The 16,104-nt window shown below is 42.0% G+C and overlaps 1 protein-coding gene across 11 annotated transcripts in view; it reads right to left on the minus strand.

The window, feature by feature from the left end:
* DLG2 (discs large MAGUK scaffold protein 2) overlaps nucleotides 1-16,104 on the minus strand; it is a 1,060,606-nt gene that overhangs the window by 871,097 nt on the left and 173,405 nt on the right. For 4 of the 11 annotated variants that reach the window (XM_063325909.1, XM_063325871.1, XM_063325917.1 and 1 more), the window contains one exon: nucleotides 10,435-10,509. The exons of the other annotated variants lie outside the window; for them this stretch is intronic. In XM_063325909.1, the coding sequence (XP_063181979.1) occupies nucleotides 10,435-10,509 (75 nt within the window). The remainder of the gene's footprint in view (nucleotides 1-10,434; nucleotides 10,510-16,104) is intronic. 11 annotated transcript variants of the gene reach the window in all.

Consider the following 16,104-nt stretch of genomic DNA (forward strand, 5'->3'; position numbering starts at 1 on the left):
ACTCCATATTTGACATCTTACCACGCTTTATCTCTAAGCATCAGCCATGGAATTCTATCAGCTGCGGATCTACAAAGGTCCGTTGGGACTTTTGTTCTATCCGCTATGGCCGGTCTAAAGTTTTATGAACCATCTAAAGAGACTCAGCCTGCTAATGCCAGATGTGACATAAATTGGCTTGTTAGTGGGCAGGCCTGGACCGACCTTCGAATCAAAGGCTCCACCGTGCAGAGACGCAACAGATGAGGACGTGTGATTCTGTTTTACAGTAAAAGGGCAAATGCAGGTAGACTGCAAATTCTCAGGTGAGTGATTCACCTGCCGTTTTTACTGGCACTAATCTTTAAATAGTGACTTTTTGTGTTTCGTGCTTTATCTTATCATACTTACGCAGTAGCAGAGACCAACACAGGATCACAGTGGAGGTTAGAGGCAGCATGTTACAGTGAATCTTCTCCAAATTCTTAAGTGAGGTTTTACAAGACAGTGTTTCCTGTAACAACAAATGACTGGATTCCATCTCCCCAGGTTTATTCCCTGTCCTTCCATCCAGTATTGCTATTCTGCTACTGTCATGACATTTAAAGATTTCTACGTGTCTATTCGGTGTTAGAAATCACAGCTCTTCACTCGTGACTGTTTTTTTATTTTGTCATTACCTATTCCAAAAATAGTAAATGTTTATCCAAATAGGAATATCCCTCTCTAAGTACCTCAGAAGCAAGGACACAGCAGGGAAGAAGAAAACGCGAGAGCTATTCTGTGGGTGAAAAGAGAGCACCAAAATAAGGAAGAGCACTGTTACCCCTCCTTCCATCCCCAAAATAATTCAAGACCAAGCCTTCCCTCAGAAAATCTCAGAGTGGTGACAGCAAAGCGAGTACCGCAGCAGTCAGACTGAGAGGCAGGCGGCACCGCAAGAAAGGATGGGAGCTGAACACCAACAGGTTTAGATGAGCTGGAGACAGGGCCAGAGAGTTATTCGTGCAGCAGAGATCAGTACAAGCCGGGTAAGCTCAGGAGCTGGTACCAGAAGCACAAAGAAGGAGGTACTGAAGTGTTTGTGTAAAAAATACATATACATAGTATGTATTTGTGGGAGGAAAAGCTTCAGCCTTTCTGTGTTTTGGCTTTTTCTTTAATTATACAGCATCCTATTTTAGACGTTTCCGCCATACATTATAAACAATTCAGAGGAATACAGGATGCGTAGCCTCTAAATGTAGCTGCCCCTGAAACTCAGCTCGCAGCTAAGACGGCGATGGCAGAGCAGATTGCGGATCTGACGGCTCCTACACACTTTGGTTATCCTTTTGCTCTACAGCTAGAGCACAGCTCACAAACTGAAGGTAAATAACCGAGCAAAGAGGTGGCCCAGGTACCCAAAATAACATATCAAAGCCCTCTCCTGAAGTTACTCCATTACCTATGATGGTGAATATTTGTAAAAATGTCCCTTCCCTGTCCACAAAAGAATAACGTCCCGTTCTGTCATCCACTCCTTTGTTACAGAGCCCCAAGGCTGCTTCAAGAGCTGACCAGTTGCACGGCACAGTAAGATACAAAGATGTGGTATCATGCGTGGACTATTAGCTTTATCATGGGTTAATTGGGTTAATTACCCTGGGTGCAGCACTAGCTCCAGAACTGACATGCTCGGTGTATCTCTACACAATGTAGTTGTGTTCTGCTTCTCCCCCTTGTTTGTAAAATGGGATGACAGCTTTTCCTAACTTCTTCACGAGGGTCTTGTGGCAACAAATTATTACCCTGAGATGCTCAGACACTAAAGAAATACAGTGAAGAATCCAAGGTAAGAGAGAAGAGATGGGCCTACTGTGGGTTCGATGAATAGGTACCGTTGGAATGACCGATAGGATGCGTCTGAATCCATAATTAAGTGCTACACACTTCAAAGGAATATTTACCCTTGTGACAACGTAGGATGGTGACACAATGCAAAAAAGGCAGATGACCACCTAGAAAAACTCTCACAGGTTCACTGACCTGTAGAGATGCGTACACAAGCTCCATTCAGACTGCAAGAGCCATCAACAACAGCACTGAGCACCTTTGGGTCTTGGCAAGGCCCAAATCCCAGGCAGGGATGATCCAACTCGGGTCTGCTTGCATGGACAATTGAAGCCCTAGTTTTCAAATCCCTGAAAACACAGGGTATTTAGACCTATAATTCATAGTCTTCTGGTGACACAAAACAGTTTATTAATTATATGGTTTACAGGCACTTTCCCATTTATATTTCTTGCTTCCTTAGAGCACACAAAACGAACAAACAAAGCAAACAAAACCTAATTTGCATGACTGTTCCCAAATCGAAGAAAAAAAAAAAAAGCCCCAAACAGCCAAACAGCAGAGATGTCAATATTCTTCAGGGAACAGTAATTTCCATCAGCCTTTGAATATGCTTTTTATATTCATTTCTTCATAAATGCCTGTGCAACACCTCCCTGACATATAGGCTGTCCCAGTCCAAGGGTAGGATTCCCGTGTTCATTTATAGTGGTATATCAGTGATACCAACAGGGTCGAAAGGAGGTCCCCTAAGCACTTCACAGGAGACATTCAGAACTTTTCAGGAATAAACCTTTGGAGAACACATTTGCCAAGACGGCTATTCACAGCCATTTATGTGATAAAGACAGACTTTTAGGTTTCTATAGCCCTGTAAGTGTAAATGACATTATACAGTATGTATGTCCTGAACAAATAACAGGACTTGCAATCTAAAAGTACAAATGAAAATGCCACTAAAACATATGGTTTATTATGGTTAAAGAGATTTTTTTGCTAGGTATTAAGGAAAAAGGTGGTTGGTATAAGATAACGTTATGTGAAACGCTGTAACACCTCCACGGCTTGGGCTGTGCCCAGATCCAATCCTGTATTCATTTGCATTTTGCAGTCACTGGTGGCTCCATCGATCTATAAAAGGACAGCCATAATAAACTGCTTGTTTGGGGGAGCCTAGAAGGAAAGCCTCGTAGCTAATTCTCTGATGCAGGTCACCACTTCTGCCACAGACTTGTGCAACACTGAGAAAATCCCCCGGCGCGGGATACATCTTCGCTTCAGACACCTGTGCGAGCGCGAGTTGTCTAGGTCTCCTTTGTCATTAATCACAAGAAACACGCTCTTCAATAACCCAATCCATACTTTAAAGACCAGTCTAAAGGTGAACTGCACCGCAAAAGTGTTTATACCTCTCCAGCGACATAAACCTGGACAGATGAATTTCACTTTCAGCATCTCCACCAAATACTGCCCAACAAGGCAGAGTTCCCACCCTTTGTCTTCCACAACTGCTTCAGCCACAAGTTTCTTCTATACCTTTTTACAGTGCCAGGCACAACGGGGCTCCTTTCTAACATGCAGTTTCCAGATATCGCCGTGGCGTGAGTTACTGAACCGTGAGTCACAGTCTTACTCTTGCATTCCAGCCCTGCGTAACCTGTCGGTTACATGCACATACCCATTTTTGATTGATATGATGAACGTGTTCAATTTCCTAAAAAAATTAAATTGCTGCCTCCTCTTATGCTGCAGCACATCTAAGAGAAAAATAATGAAAACAATTTAGTTCACATTACGGGGGACTGGAAATACTCTTAAGCAGTCATATTAATCATATTTGCTGGTTATTGCAGGGTGTAAATAAAGAGTGGATATCACCATAGACTCAGAAGGTTTGAACTGATCGTGTTTGACCTTAGCATGGAATTTCCCATGTCAGGAAAGCACAGATTTAGAGTAGCAACACCTCTGGGATATAACCCTCAAGCGTGTTATATATTATAGAGAGCAATATGTTATCGAACCAATATGTTATCGAAAAAATTATACTCCAATAGTGCTTTTCCTCTGGGAATAATAAATAATAACTACTGTAGAACTTGGATGTGCACATTGTTTTTAAACTTCGCTGACAATGTCAAAATGTTGCCTGGATAAATCACGATTTAAAGCAGAATTTTAAGATAGTGTGCGGAAGAATATTAAGCTTTGTTTAATTTTTTTTGCTCATAAACCTCATGAGTTGCAATGATTTTAAGCAGTTAAAGCAATATTTGTTTTTCTGTAAAAGTTTACCTTTAAGTAATTGCTACCATAAAGATCAATGTCAAGTTTCAGCTTAAAGAAAATTTCTATAACCAAGTTATAAACATTTTGTTCTAGTTATGCACTGCTGCACTCCTGTGCCTGGGAACACTGTAGAAACATCCTGGAGCTTTCCACAAAACAAGTAAAGCAATAAAGACCGCAAATATCCTATATAACGTGTGCTTAATGAGATTACTCATTGTAAGCGACTAATGCAGAATGTTTCCTGATGATGATGTCAAGCAGCTACGTGGGTCAGTCTGCAGATAATGGTTTTGTACAGCTTTATGTTTATCATACTATTTTTTTTAACGAGTTATCACCTTACCTTAAGGGTTTCTGAGCTTGTTTCGCAACTGTGAAACCCTTCCCTTGTTTCACTGGGATCACATGGAACTGCAATGGGAGGAAGGACCACGTATGTCATAAATTAAGTATATCTACTTCATTGTCAAGGGCCTATTAACATTTTAAAAAATCTCTCCCCTTTCTTCCCTATTCTTCGATGTAATAGAGGAGTAAATAGCTTCTTTTGCCCTATTTCTCCCAGAATTTGCTCCTGAGCCCTTCTGTTAACACATACTCCGCTAGCGTCTGCCTCTATCTACCCAAGCATGAAGCATTTGCTGCCCTGCTGGGATATGCTGTGGTTTGCTGCTAATTCAACACTACCTTAGTGTCGCTGGAACTTTCCCCACTGAATCCGTAAATCAGATTACAGGGGAGATGTCGCAGCTCTTCAGCACCTCGAGCTGCAGCCAACAGCAACGGGAACAGCAGGCTTTTCCCCAGGGAAGGCTGGGGAGGGGTGGTGCGAATAAGAAGGAAGCATCAGGGAGTTATCCGAGGGGAAGAGGGATTTAAGTGGCTATTTTGAAAAGCAGTTTCGTAGCTGGCAATTGGTGACAGACTCAGCAGCGCAGGGTACAGACAGCCTTTTTAAACGGTAAAGAGGTGGACGGTAAACTGCCTTGAGCACTGGGCCAGGAGGGGTACAGGAGACTTTGGAATGAAGAAGATCTGCAGGAATACAGTGACCCAGCAGAAACACGCATGGCATTACTTTAGTACCTCCTTTAAAAATAAAGCTGAGCTCAAAATTTTCTATTACCATCAGCGCCAAGGTGAAAGATAAAAAGAACAGAGCATTGTATTAATAGCCCAGTTTTCAAATATTTCACATTAGCCACAAAAAAAAAAAAAAAAAAAAAAAAGTATTTCCCACCACCCGGATTGTCTGTGGAATTTATTAGCCAACAGGGTTTTAATAGAAAAAGACTTAAAGCTTAGAGAGGGAGCGAGCCCCTGCAAAAGGCACTTTCTGGAGTGCGGAGCTATTTATTTATTTTATAGAGCACATCTACACAGGAGAGGAAGGCACATCGTTACGAGGCACAACGCGAAGTCCCGGGAGAGCCGAGTCTAGCCAAACAGAGCCATTTATTTGTTTTGTGTTTAAAGGGAGCAAGACTGATTTCAGAAACTATTCTTCCAGACTCACAGCCTTAAAACAAAGCAGAATTTGCATGTTTCAACATGTTTCTGCTTGGCTCCATTGTACGATATTGCGTCAGGACATTCTTTACACAGAGCACAACCACCGGAACTAACACACAGGCATCTTCCAAAAGTATGAACTTCTTTAAAACAACTCCTGTGAAGTGAGTCTGAATACAAAAACCCTGATTGGGTCGAACTAGAAATATTTCCAGGCTAACTCCCCAATCAGGCTAAATTCAGATATTGTGCAGGGCATTAGTGCATCCCTGTCCCTCCAGTGGTCCCAATAAACTGGGAAAAAGAGAAAGCCAGAGTAACTTTATCCTCCATGCACTGACCTATCCCACGTAAATAGCGCAATAATATCCTGCACATGTATGCAGGGTTCAAAACGGTTCCTTGTGCTATGGATAAAGGTCAACCAAGGGGCACAAAGACTAAGGGCTCAGCTGCGAGCAGGCTGGCAGCCAACGCTCGCAATAAATTTCCAGAGAATGTAGCCCCTCTGTAAAGCTGCGGCCCGTGAGCTATGGCAGCACGCACGGCTGCTGCACCTCCCCTGTCAGGACCCTCGATCGGGTTCCCCAACCCTTAAGTCCACCATCACCTTCTTCACATTGAGGCGACAGCTGATGCTTAATGAGGCTCTGCTTAGGGCATGCACCAAATCCGTTGCTTTTTGTGCCCACACACCCTTTACCCCTCTCTCCTGCTGCTTCACAGTGGCAGATGACTCCCCAAAAGGGAATATCTCAGTGGAAGGGGACCAGGACCAAGGAGCTCGGCTGAGAGTGCAGCAGGGAAAAGCAGAGGGATCATATTCACGCCGCAGGGTGAGATAAGGTGAATGTTTGCGCTGAATGCTGAAGTCAAGAAAAGCTGTCATCAGGGACGGAAGAAAAGACAACCCCAAATGTTTTTGCGACACGGGGGCAGCCTGTGATACTTCATTATCTTTGCATAATGGATCTAGCTCACAAGCAACCCCAGCGACTGGAAGGTTTAGTATGCTAAAGAGCAGCGCAGTGAACTCCTTTTGGAGTATTTTATAATCAAACACTACAAATCCTTCGGAAGACATGACTGAAAGCGCAAGTGCAGACAAAGCCACCCTTAGGTAATTCCCTTGATTAAAACTCTCAGACTTAAAATGAATCTAATTAAGGACATTGTGAAGGCACAGAAAGGCAGTGTTCACTGATGCCCTCTTTTGCAGACGGTGAGTTGCCAAACAGAACTGAGAATCTTAATTGCAAGAATCATCAGTAAATTCAAAAAGGATGGCAAATTAGGGACTACAGAAGTCAGACTATTACGCAACAGCAAGGCTCCCAGATCCCCTGGTTCTTGCATTAGATGGGAAAGGCGCTCCCATGAGAGGACACAGTGCTTTTTTTAAAAACAGCTGAAAAAGGAGAGAAGAACCTTGCCCAGACTCATGCCATCCTGAGCGACACAACCAGCAAAATTGACGAAAGAGGATACCGTTTCTACCAGTTTGTTTTCCCTTCATTATTTGACACCATTCCATATACCGCTCTTGAGAGGCATCCAAACCCAAATTATGGTCATCTAATGGAGCTCTCACAACTGGCCAGATCTCTGCTTTTTTTTTTTTTAATCTTTCGGTCCTTCCATAGCAGGTAATATGCTTTGAAGCGTCACTGGGAATTTTCATTTCGTCAATCAGTTTTCTATCAACACGCTGATTTTTCACAGATAAAAGCAAGGCAGTTAAAAAATACTTTTGAAATCAGACGGTGAAAACCACTGACCACCTAGAAGTTCATTTCTGTTGGATTTAACTTTCCCTAACTGTCTGCATTAGTCTCCAAAGAAAAGAAATCTACTAAAGTATTGTAAAAAATGTTTATAAATATCTGACAGATACAGATACAGATACAGATACAGATAGATACAGATACTGACACAGATACAGATCAGGTAGGCAGAAAACTGTTGGGCTGCATAGAAAATTATTTGATAAAAAAGAAGCAGGAGGTACTTGGGAATTACAACTTATTTGTGGAGTAGTGCTCAGCTCCATCACTCCATTCAACTCTTAGAATCAAGCAAAATACAGGTGGAAGCAAGCTCCAAGTAGGCAATTATCTCAAGGACCACATGTTGTACTCTACATTATAAAAAATAGCAACTAAGTGAATGCTTGAACTGTATTCTAATAGTAGGTTGAGGGGGTTTTTGTAGACTCATAGAATGGTTTGGGTTGGAAGGAACCTTTAAAGATCACCTAGTCCAACCTCCCTCTGCCGTGGGCAGGGACATCTTTCACTAGATCAGGTTGCTCAAAGCCCCATCCAACCTGACCTTGAACAGTTCCAGGGATGGGGCATCCACAGCTTCTCTGGGCAACTTGGGCCAGTGTCTCACCATCCTCATCATAAAATATTTCTTCTTTATGTCCAATCTAAACCTACCCTCTTTCAGTTGCCCCTCTTCCTGTCACTACAGGTCTTGCTAAGAAGTTTCCATCTTTCTTATAAGCCCCCTTTATATATTCAAAAACTGCCATAAGGTCTCCCTGGAGCCTCCTCTTCTCCAAACTGAACAACCCCAACTTTCTCAGTTTGTCCTCACAGCAGAGGTGCTCCAGCCCTCTCATCATCTTTGTGGCCTCCTCTGGACCTAGTCCAACAGGTCCGTGTCTTCCCTGTGCTGAGGGTTCCAGAGCTGGACACACTACTCCAGGTGTGGTCTCACCAGAAAGGAGCAGAAGGTCAGAATCACCTCCCTCAACCTGCTGGCCACATTGCTACAGATGCAGCCCAGGATGTGGCTGGCCCTCTGGGCTGTGAGTGCACATTGCCAGCTCATGTCCAGCTTTTCATCCACCAGGACTCACAAGTCCTTCTCAGCAGGGCTGCTCTCAATCCCTTCATCCCCCAGCCTGTATTGATACCAGGGGTTGCCCTGACTCAGGTGCAGGACCCTGCACTTGGCCTTGTTGATCCTCATGAGCCTCGCACGGGCTCACTCCTCAAGCCTCTTAAGGTGTCTCTGGGTGGCATTCCATCCCTCTAGGGTATCAACTACATCACTCCGCTTGATGTCATCTGCAAATTTGCTGAAGGTGCACTCAACCCCACTGTCTATGTTGTTGATTAAGATATCAAATAGCGTTGGTCTCAGTTTCCACTTTAATAGTTTAAAAATAACACTTCTTGGAGTTATTCAAATCTCAGACCACTTTTAGTGCTAACAATGACAACAAAGCTCAATCCTCAGTTTATCATTTTTTGTAACAGTACAGAAATTTGCAATATAGCAGGTCTATAGATATTACCTATGCATGCACACGTATCTGGTGTAACAAGAGACAAGAAAAGAATATTGAAGCTGAATGCTTTTATTTTTGATGGTTTAAGAAAGAAATATCCTTAAAAATACCCAAGGTGTTTAAAGCCACTATCTGAAAAGTCAGGTCTTGGTGCTAGTGGAAAACACGGAGCGCAACTGCTCCTGACTTACTACAAACGCCCAGTACCATCACCATTTCTCAAAGCACCTCACTGCCATACTTGTGCTTTATGCCGCGACCCTCTTAATAGAAACAAAAAACAACAAGACCACACAACAAAGTCAATCCAAAGCCTTTGAGAATAGAAACTAAAAATAAGAAGAGTTACTAATTAGTTACTGGGCTAGATCCTCATCTGGTAAAAAACTGCTTAACTGTTCAATCGGTACTTTTAAGCGCATCTGTTTCAATACAGATCAACAATGATATCATTAAGTTTAACATATTATAAGAACAACCAAAACCACAGGGTTTACAATCACCAGATCAGCAAGAGACTGAGGGAGGGTGAAAACTTGAATTTGTCTCTCATTCATCTACTCATAAAAGGTGACAAGTTGATAGCTGTGGACCAACATCATGCCGTGGTGCAGAGCCAAAGAAAATGTCAACTAAATCCTGCCAAGTCCTCAACTGAGATAAATCATCATAGCTCTGTTAGTCAGCCCTCTAACTTCCAGCATCCAAGGATTTGACTCTGTCTACAATGTATGTTCAGACAAGATACAAATCAATGCAGTGTCAACTTGACCGCAGTTTCTTTTTTCTCTTCAAATATTACTGTGTCTTTGATAGTTAAAAGCAAATCTCACTGAAGTCATCTAATTGGCAGGAGGAGGAAAGCATTTACAAAAGTCATTTCCTATAAATCCAGCAACTAAAGTTCGCTCACTGCCCATCATCCCAAAAGTTGCTGTTACACTGGGCAAATTTTCCCACTTATTAGTCCGTAAAACACTTGCAACATCAGTCTTTCTTTCTTCCATGAGAATGTGGAAAAAAAAAAGATGCACCTCCCCTTCCTTGTGTCACCACCTGGGTCTGGGGACAGCCTGGTGATTTACATGTCAGCTGTTTCTGGCAGACCCCTCAGGAGCTTATGAATGAATTCCCACAAACTCTGCCCATGACCAGGCAAAACTAGCAGGCTGCCAGTCATCACGCTCAGCTGGAGCACAGAGTTATAGCAATCAACAGGAACTTCACACTCCTCTGAGATGGACACCACCACCAATCACACCATGCTTGCTCCTCATTGCTCCATGTGGAATCAATTAAATTCCCGAAGAGGGTGAACTTCTGGAGAAGCCCTGCCAAGCCACTACCCAACGTTTCAACAGCTCAGGCTTCCCAAGGAGCTTGGTCTGGCCTTAGGACTCGCTTCTGTTCTTTCTCAAATGCACTGAATATGGAAATTTTACCCGACGGGGCTGCTCCAAACACAGAGACTTACCACTCAGTCTCTCAAATCTTTGTATTAAAAGGCTCAAACTTACGGTAGAGTGCTGAATGGGTATCCAGGCAGGTGTTTCGACTGAGCTTTTGTGGGATGGGCATCTGCCATGGCTCTGCTGCAAATAAGTGAAAATGGCATTATACACAACACAGTACGTGCTGCAATCTCTAGGCGCAATGGACTCCATTCCAGATGGAGCATCTAGGAGTTTGCTAGTACGCATTACACCTCACAAAGTCATTTTCCACTGTCGTGTAGGGAAAATAATCCACTGTTCGCAGGACCAAGAAGGCCTCAGCAGTAAACCATTAATTTTGCTTTGGAGTTCTCAGTTACGTGGGTGAACATATCCACTCTGAACCCCAAGCTTGTGCCACCTGGCTTTCCTCCACACTGGAGCATTCAGAGAACAACAGCAGAGTTTAGGGAGTAGGTAGAGATTGGCTTTTTTCTCCCCATTTTATGACAAGCCATTTCCATTACATCCTCTTTGATAGCTGCAGCTTGAACAGCCCCATGGTTTGGTTTTTTTTTTCCAGGAGAAGTAAGTCTGTCCCAAATTTTTAGGGTGTGTTTTCTTGCTGAGCATAACGCTCTGCTTGCTCCCCAGATTGGCCCCTGGAGGACATGGAGCAAGTACCCAAGACTCCTGCAGTTCCCTGAAACTTTGCAGAACCAAAAGAGCGAGGGATCAATTTAACGTCTAATGTTCCACATGGCAGTGCAAGATGCAACCATCAAGCCTTCGGGCTGATCTTCCTGTAATTTCCCTTGCATTTGCAGTGATTCAATTACATTTTAGCAAAGGTTTGGAGCCCATCAGAACAAATTGCACAGCAGATTGGGTCAGACTCCCTGAAGAAAATTTCAGAATAAATTCTGGTGTCTGCCACCATTACTCTCAGCATTTCACAGAAGAGTCAAACTATTATTTAGCTCCTTGAATTGGAGGACTCTTGGAATCATGTGTGTTCCTGAAGCTGGAAATAATGCGTAAAAAAAAAGCTTTCTTCCTTTTATTTTCATTTAAGCCAGATATATCACAAGCAACTACAACAAACTTTTCTTTTCCCCATGCTGAGAGCAAAGGAGAGCATCCCCTGCAAACACTAAAGATTAGGCTTCACACGATTTTCAATATTGAGTCTGATTTAAAAATATTAACTAACAAGGCAATATTAGTGTCTTGTTCTTTATCTCCAAAAAGTAAATATTTGTAAAGCACTGCAACAGTAAATACTTTTATAAGAAAGAAAAGAAAAAAAGAGAAAATGTGCATATTAGTTTCAGCTTTATATTCCCCAAACCTTCAAAACTGGCTATCTTTTATGTTTTCACTTTGACAACTTTAAGGAATATTCAAAAAAACGGCTAGCAAGCAAAAAGCATTGTACCTTTAGATGAAAGTTTAGAAAGTATTGTTTAAATGGATTTGAAAAAGTCACTGCTATCATGTCAGCAATATCCTGTGGGTGTGTGTTATCTCCTGTAAGGAAGGAATGAATGCAACAGCAAACTATGTAATCCTATCAAAATAATAAAACTTTACATGAATTTTGATCAAAACACTGCATGAAATATAGGTAACTATTTTTTCCTTTCTTTAACACAGTTGTAAGTCTTCAGTCTTTAATCCAAGCCAAGATAAAGGCAAGAAAATTAATAATTTGCTTTGGACAGGAAACATTTTTCTGATTGAAAAGCCTGATCTCACAAATTTAGGTAACCGCGTATAACATGTTTGCCAGCAGACTCCTCAAAAAGACTCCTCACATTCTTATAGATGACACATCTGCAAAATAAAAGCTCCAGGTCTCACAGCAGGAAGGGCTAATACTCTGCAAGTATTCCTGACTTTGAGATTCATACCAAAATTGCCCCAGGGCCCAGAATCACACGACACAAGCTGCATATTCAAAGGCCAGAAAGACGGAGGTAGCTGGGAATCGCTCCTAGGCAACAGCTCTCCAGAGATCCCAATTGCTGAGCACAAGGGATGGGCTGATCGTGCATCTGGGATGTAGGGTGACCTGCAGAGTGTGGCCTTTCACAGCTGGATATTTGAATTACTGTGCTGATAACACGTCATTGCACTGGAATCGCCTGAGAAATGCATGTAGCTCAAGGGCTAGGACTGAACGCTTTCCTCCTACAGCTTTTGGGAGTTTGGGATTGCTTTGGTTTTTTTTTTTTTATAAATTACAGCTGACTTTTTATTTGAATGATCACTACTTTTTGTATTGTTGTGTAAAAAACAATGCTTTTCATGCCTTTCATAGCTTACACCTAGTTGATATAGTTCTAAGAAATACGACAGAAATATCAGCTGCCGGTAATGTTTTTCTTCACAAAAGTGCTCAGTTTTTTTATTTTTTTTTAAATCAGCAAAAAGCTCCAACGTGTCACACATAGAGGTACCAATGAAAAAATATTAACCAAAGGTCAACATTTCATAAAGTATTCTGCAAGCATAGGAAACACAAGTAAGCATAGGAATAAACATGTTGGGAATTATTTGCAGACTGTAGAAGGAATTAATTCCATTTGATTATTGCTGCTAACATTTTCACCAATTCAGGAGTTTGGTGAGCATAAGGACTAAAGACCTTGGTCCATCCCTGCACTGGAAAGTTAAAAATCTGAAAAGTGATGAAAATCCATCATTTGAAATAATTTTTCTTCAGATGGCCTTCAAGGGAGGACAGAATTACCTGTAGTTTGCTTTTCATGTTTACTAATACTTGTATGCAAAAAGCATATGTCTCGCCTTGCTGTTTGGGAGAATATGTTCCAATAAAAGAGTTCTCCATCTGAAATGGAAACAGAGGCTGTTTCTCCATAGCTTATGAATGAGTGATTTCCACAGTCTTGTTTTACTCCCTTTCTTTGAGGATACCCAGCCTCCTGCGCTAAGCTTCACCCTTGAGACAGCTCCAACGTAGTGATAGACACAGTTATCCAGGCGTAGGCTTTATCACAGCTTCATGCAATCAGAGCCTTCGAAATATGCAATAAGATCTTCAGCTTGTGTAATTTTTGCGTAAAGAGACCTCGGGACACAAAAGAAGAAATCCATTCTCATTGCTGAATTCAGCATCAATCACAGCTTCTTTTTCTGGGTTGATGCTTTAAATCCTTGATAAATCGCATAGCAATAACAGAGTCAGGAAGCAACGAAGCGATGACAAAGTCAGATAGAGATGCTAACCTCTAGTCAGTTAGAGACAGTGCGATTCCTTTTCTGGAGGCACTGCTACATGTAATTCCCAAACCAACAGGTTCTTCAGGCATCCAGAAATGCAGACCCCATAGGTAACCAGGAGACAGAAAGCAGAAGACAAAACCAAGGCTGCAAACCCTTCACGGTCTCTGTGCCCAACATCTACTTTCCTAGCCTGCAACCCTTAAGCAAGCTTCTTTCCTACGTGCTTTTCTCAGTCAGGTGTTGAAGTAACTGACTGCTATCAGCACTGGCTGGAAACATTGGGGTAATGTATCTGCAGATAGATTAATTTAATGCAGAGTGGTAGCAGCAGTGCCCACTGCAACATTGCCGGGGGAAATCGGGCGTATTGAGTAGTGAATCAGAAGATGAGAGCTTTGTGGCACTGCACAAGAGAGGTTCGGGAGACAGACATGCAGCTGCACATCAGCAAGGTCTGGGTATGGTTTCGAGGAAGAATTCCTCTTTTGTGTTGGGCGACCAACCATAGTGACTGCTAAGGGTGTTTGGAGGACTTTAAGAGCAAGTACATATAGCTTATTGCCACTTTCTCATAGGCAGGGAGAGATATATAATCAGAATACCAAATTCTGATGGCCAAATACTGCCTAATGCGAGTGTGGCCACAACCCGATCTTAGCTCTGCAGGAATATGTGACAAAATAGAGAGAGGATATCTAGGAATATATTTATTTATTTCAGTGCTCACTGAACTGCAGCACTCTTTAAGATCTTCTCAGAGAAGATACTGGTCACCAGAATCAAAAGCAATTACAGGTGAGATTCCGTTTGTGTCCACTAGAATGGCCAAGAATATGACTTGCAAACTATATACAAATCATTGAGCAAGGTCTCCAGTAGCAAAAGAGTTGACTGAAGTCAAATCCAGTGGAACATATTTATCTACTCCTACACGTCCTTACAAGTTATCTTCTCTGATGCAGATGATTCTCTGGAGAAATGAAAATTTTACATCTCAACTAGAGGTCTCAGACCAGGTAAAATACGATGATTTACTAGGCCGTACCCCTGACCTAATCATTCGCTCATAAATAACCATTCCCTTCTCCTTGACTGCACACGTTCTCTCATTTTTCAGCAGTCTTGCATCAGGTGAAGGGAGACAGAAGGAAATTTGCATGGCGGTAGCAAACAGATTAAAACACGAAAGAAATGCATATTTATGTTGAGGATGCATGCCAGGAGACCCATCTTTTCTGCTTTTAGTGGCCTCTTGGACATTGCAAAGAATCCATTCGGTCAGCTCCAGCTATGTGAAACGCATGAAAATGCAGCTCACCTTGGCACTTAGGAAATTATCTTCCCGCCTTCACCCAGGCCCTCTGAATGTTACAGAAGGGACCTGCTAAGGATGTACGGGTCTGCTATCATTAAGCGTCACTGTCATTAATTGAGCCAGGATCGGGCTCTCGTGTTTTCTTTCTCTTGCTCAGTATCTTCCACCTTTCCTGACATCCGCAGCTCTCCACTGCTGTGCAGTACTATTAAGCCCTAACCGTATCTGCCCGAGCAGTTAATTGAACATTTTCTTTTCTCAGTTTATAGAGCTGTTCATAGATTTATGAAACAAATCACCCTTCTCCTTTCATAGTTAAAACTAATCTCAATAAAGACATCTCCCTAAGATCAGCACATTATAATCTAATGAAATCTATTGAAAATTTCAGTTGCGCTAAACAAGGTCAATGCTCGGAAGAAACGAAATGTCACTCAGAAATGAAGATCAAAGTAATTCCCTTCTATTCCTGCTGCTGCCATAGAGACCAAGGGAGGGGGAAGAGGGGGAAGAAGAGATTTAACAGACTTAATTCTTCCTGAAATTTATAATTAACTACAAGGGAAAAGGGACAATTACCATATTTCTAAAGAATAAAGGAGAAAAAAGTTGGGCTTTTGACAAGATATAATTACAAGACATTACATATGCAATGCACATCGGTTCGTTCTGTGTAATTTTCTGGAGACTCCCCCCAAAAAATGATTTTATTTTTTCTAGAAAAGACAACACGTGTCTCATCAGTTTACATTCATAACGTTAGAAACCCAAAAGCTAGAGGCTTACAATAATTGTTCCAAAATTTAACATTGGTAAATAAAGATTGGAAATAAATACCCAGATACACTCCCCATCTGTCAGACATCTACGCGTATATTCTCCAGCTAAGATAAATGGTAATCAATGAAAAGGATCTTCCTGCTCTTCTAAGACTGTGCAGTTTAGCCGGCAGCCAACCCATAGTCATCAAAGCTGTCCTCAAGTACCACTTGAGAATGGAGTTTACTAAATTACATGTAAATTGCATGGATTCAGCACTATTACACTTTTAGGGTCTGGCAGGAAAACACCACAGTTTGAAATGCTCATCAGCACCTAATAATGACTATAGCAAAAGATTTTGATTTTAGCTAAATGTGAATCTCTGGAGGGAAAATCATTATGTTTCCTTTGTTTCGGGTTTGTTATAG

The sequence above is a fragment of the Chroicocephalus ridibundus genome, chromosome 1, assembly GCF_963924245.1.
Source record: "Chroicocephalus ridibundus chromosome 1, bChrRid1.1, whole genome shotgun sequence".
NCBI lineage: Eukaryota > Metazoa > Chordata > Aves > Charadriiformes > Laridae > Chroicocephalus > Chroicocephalus ridibundus.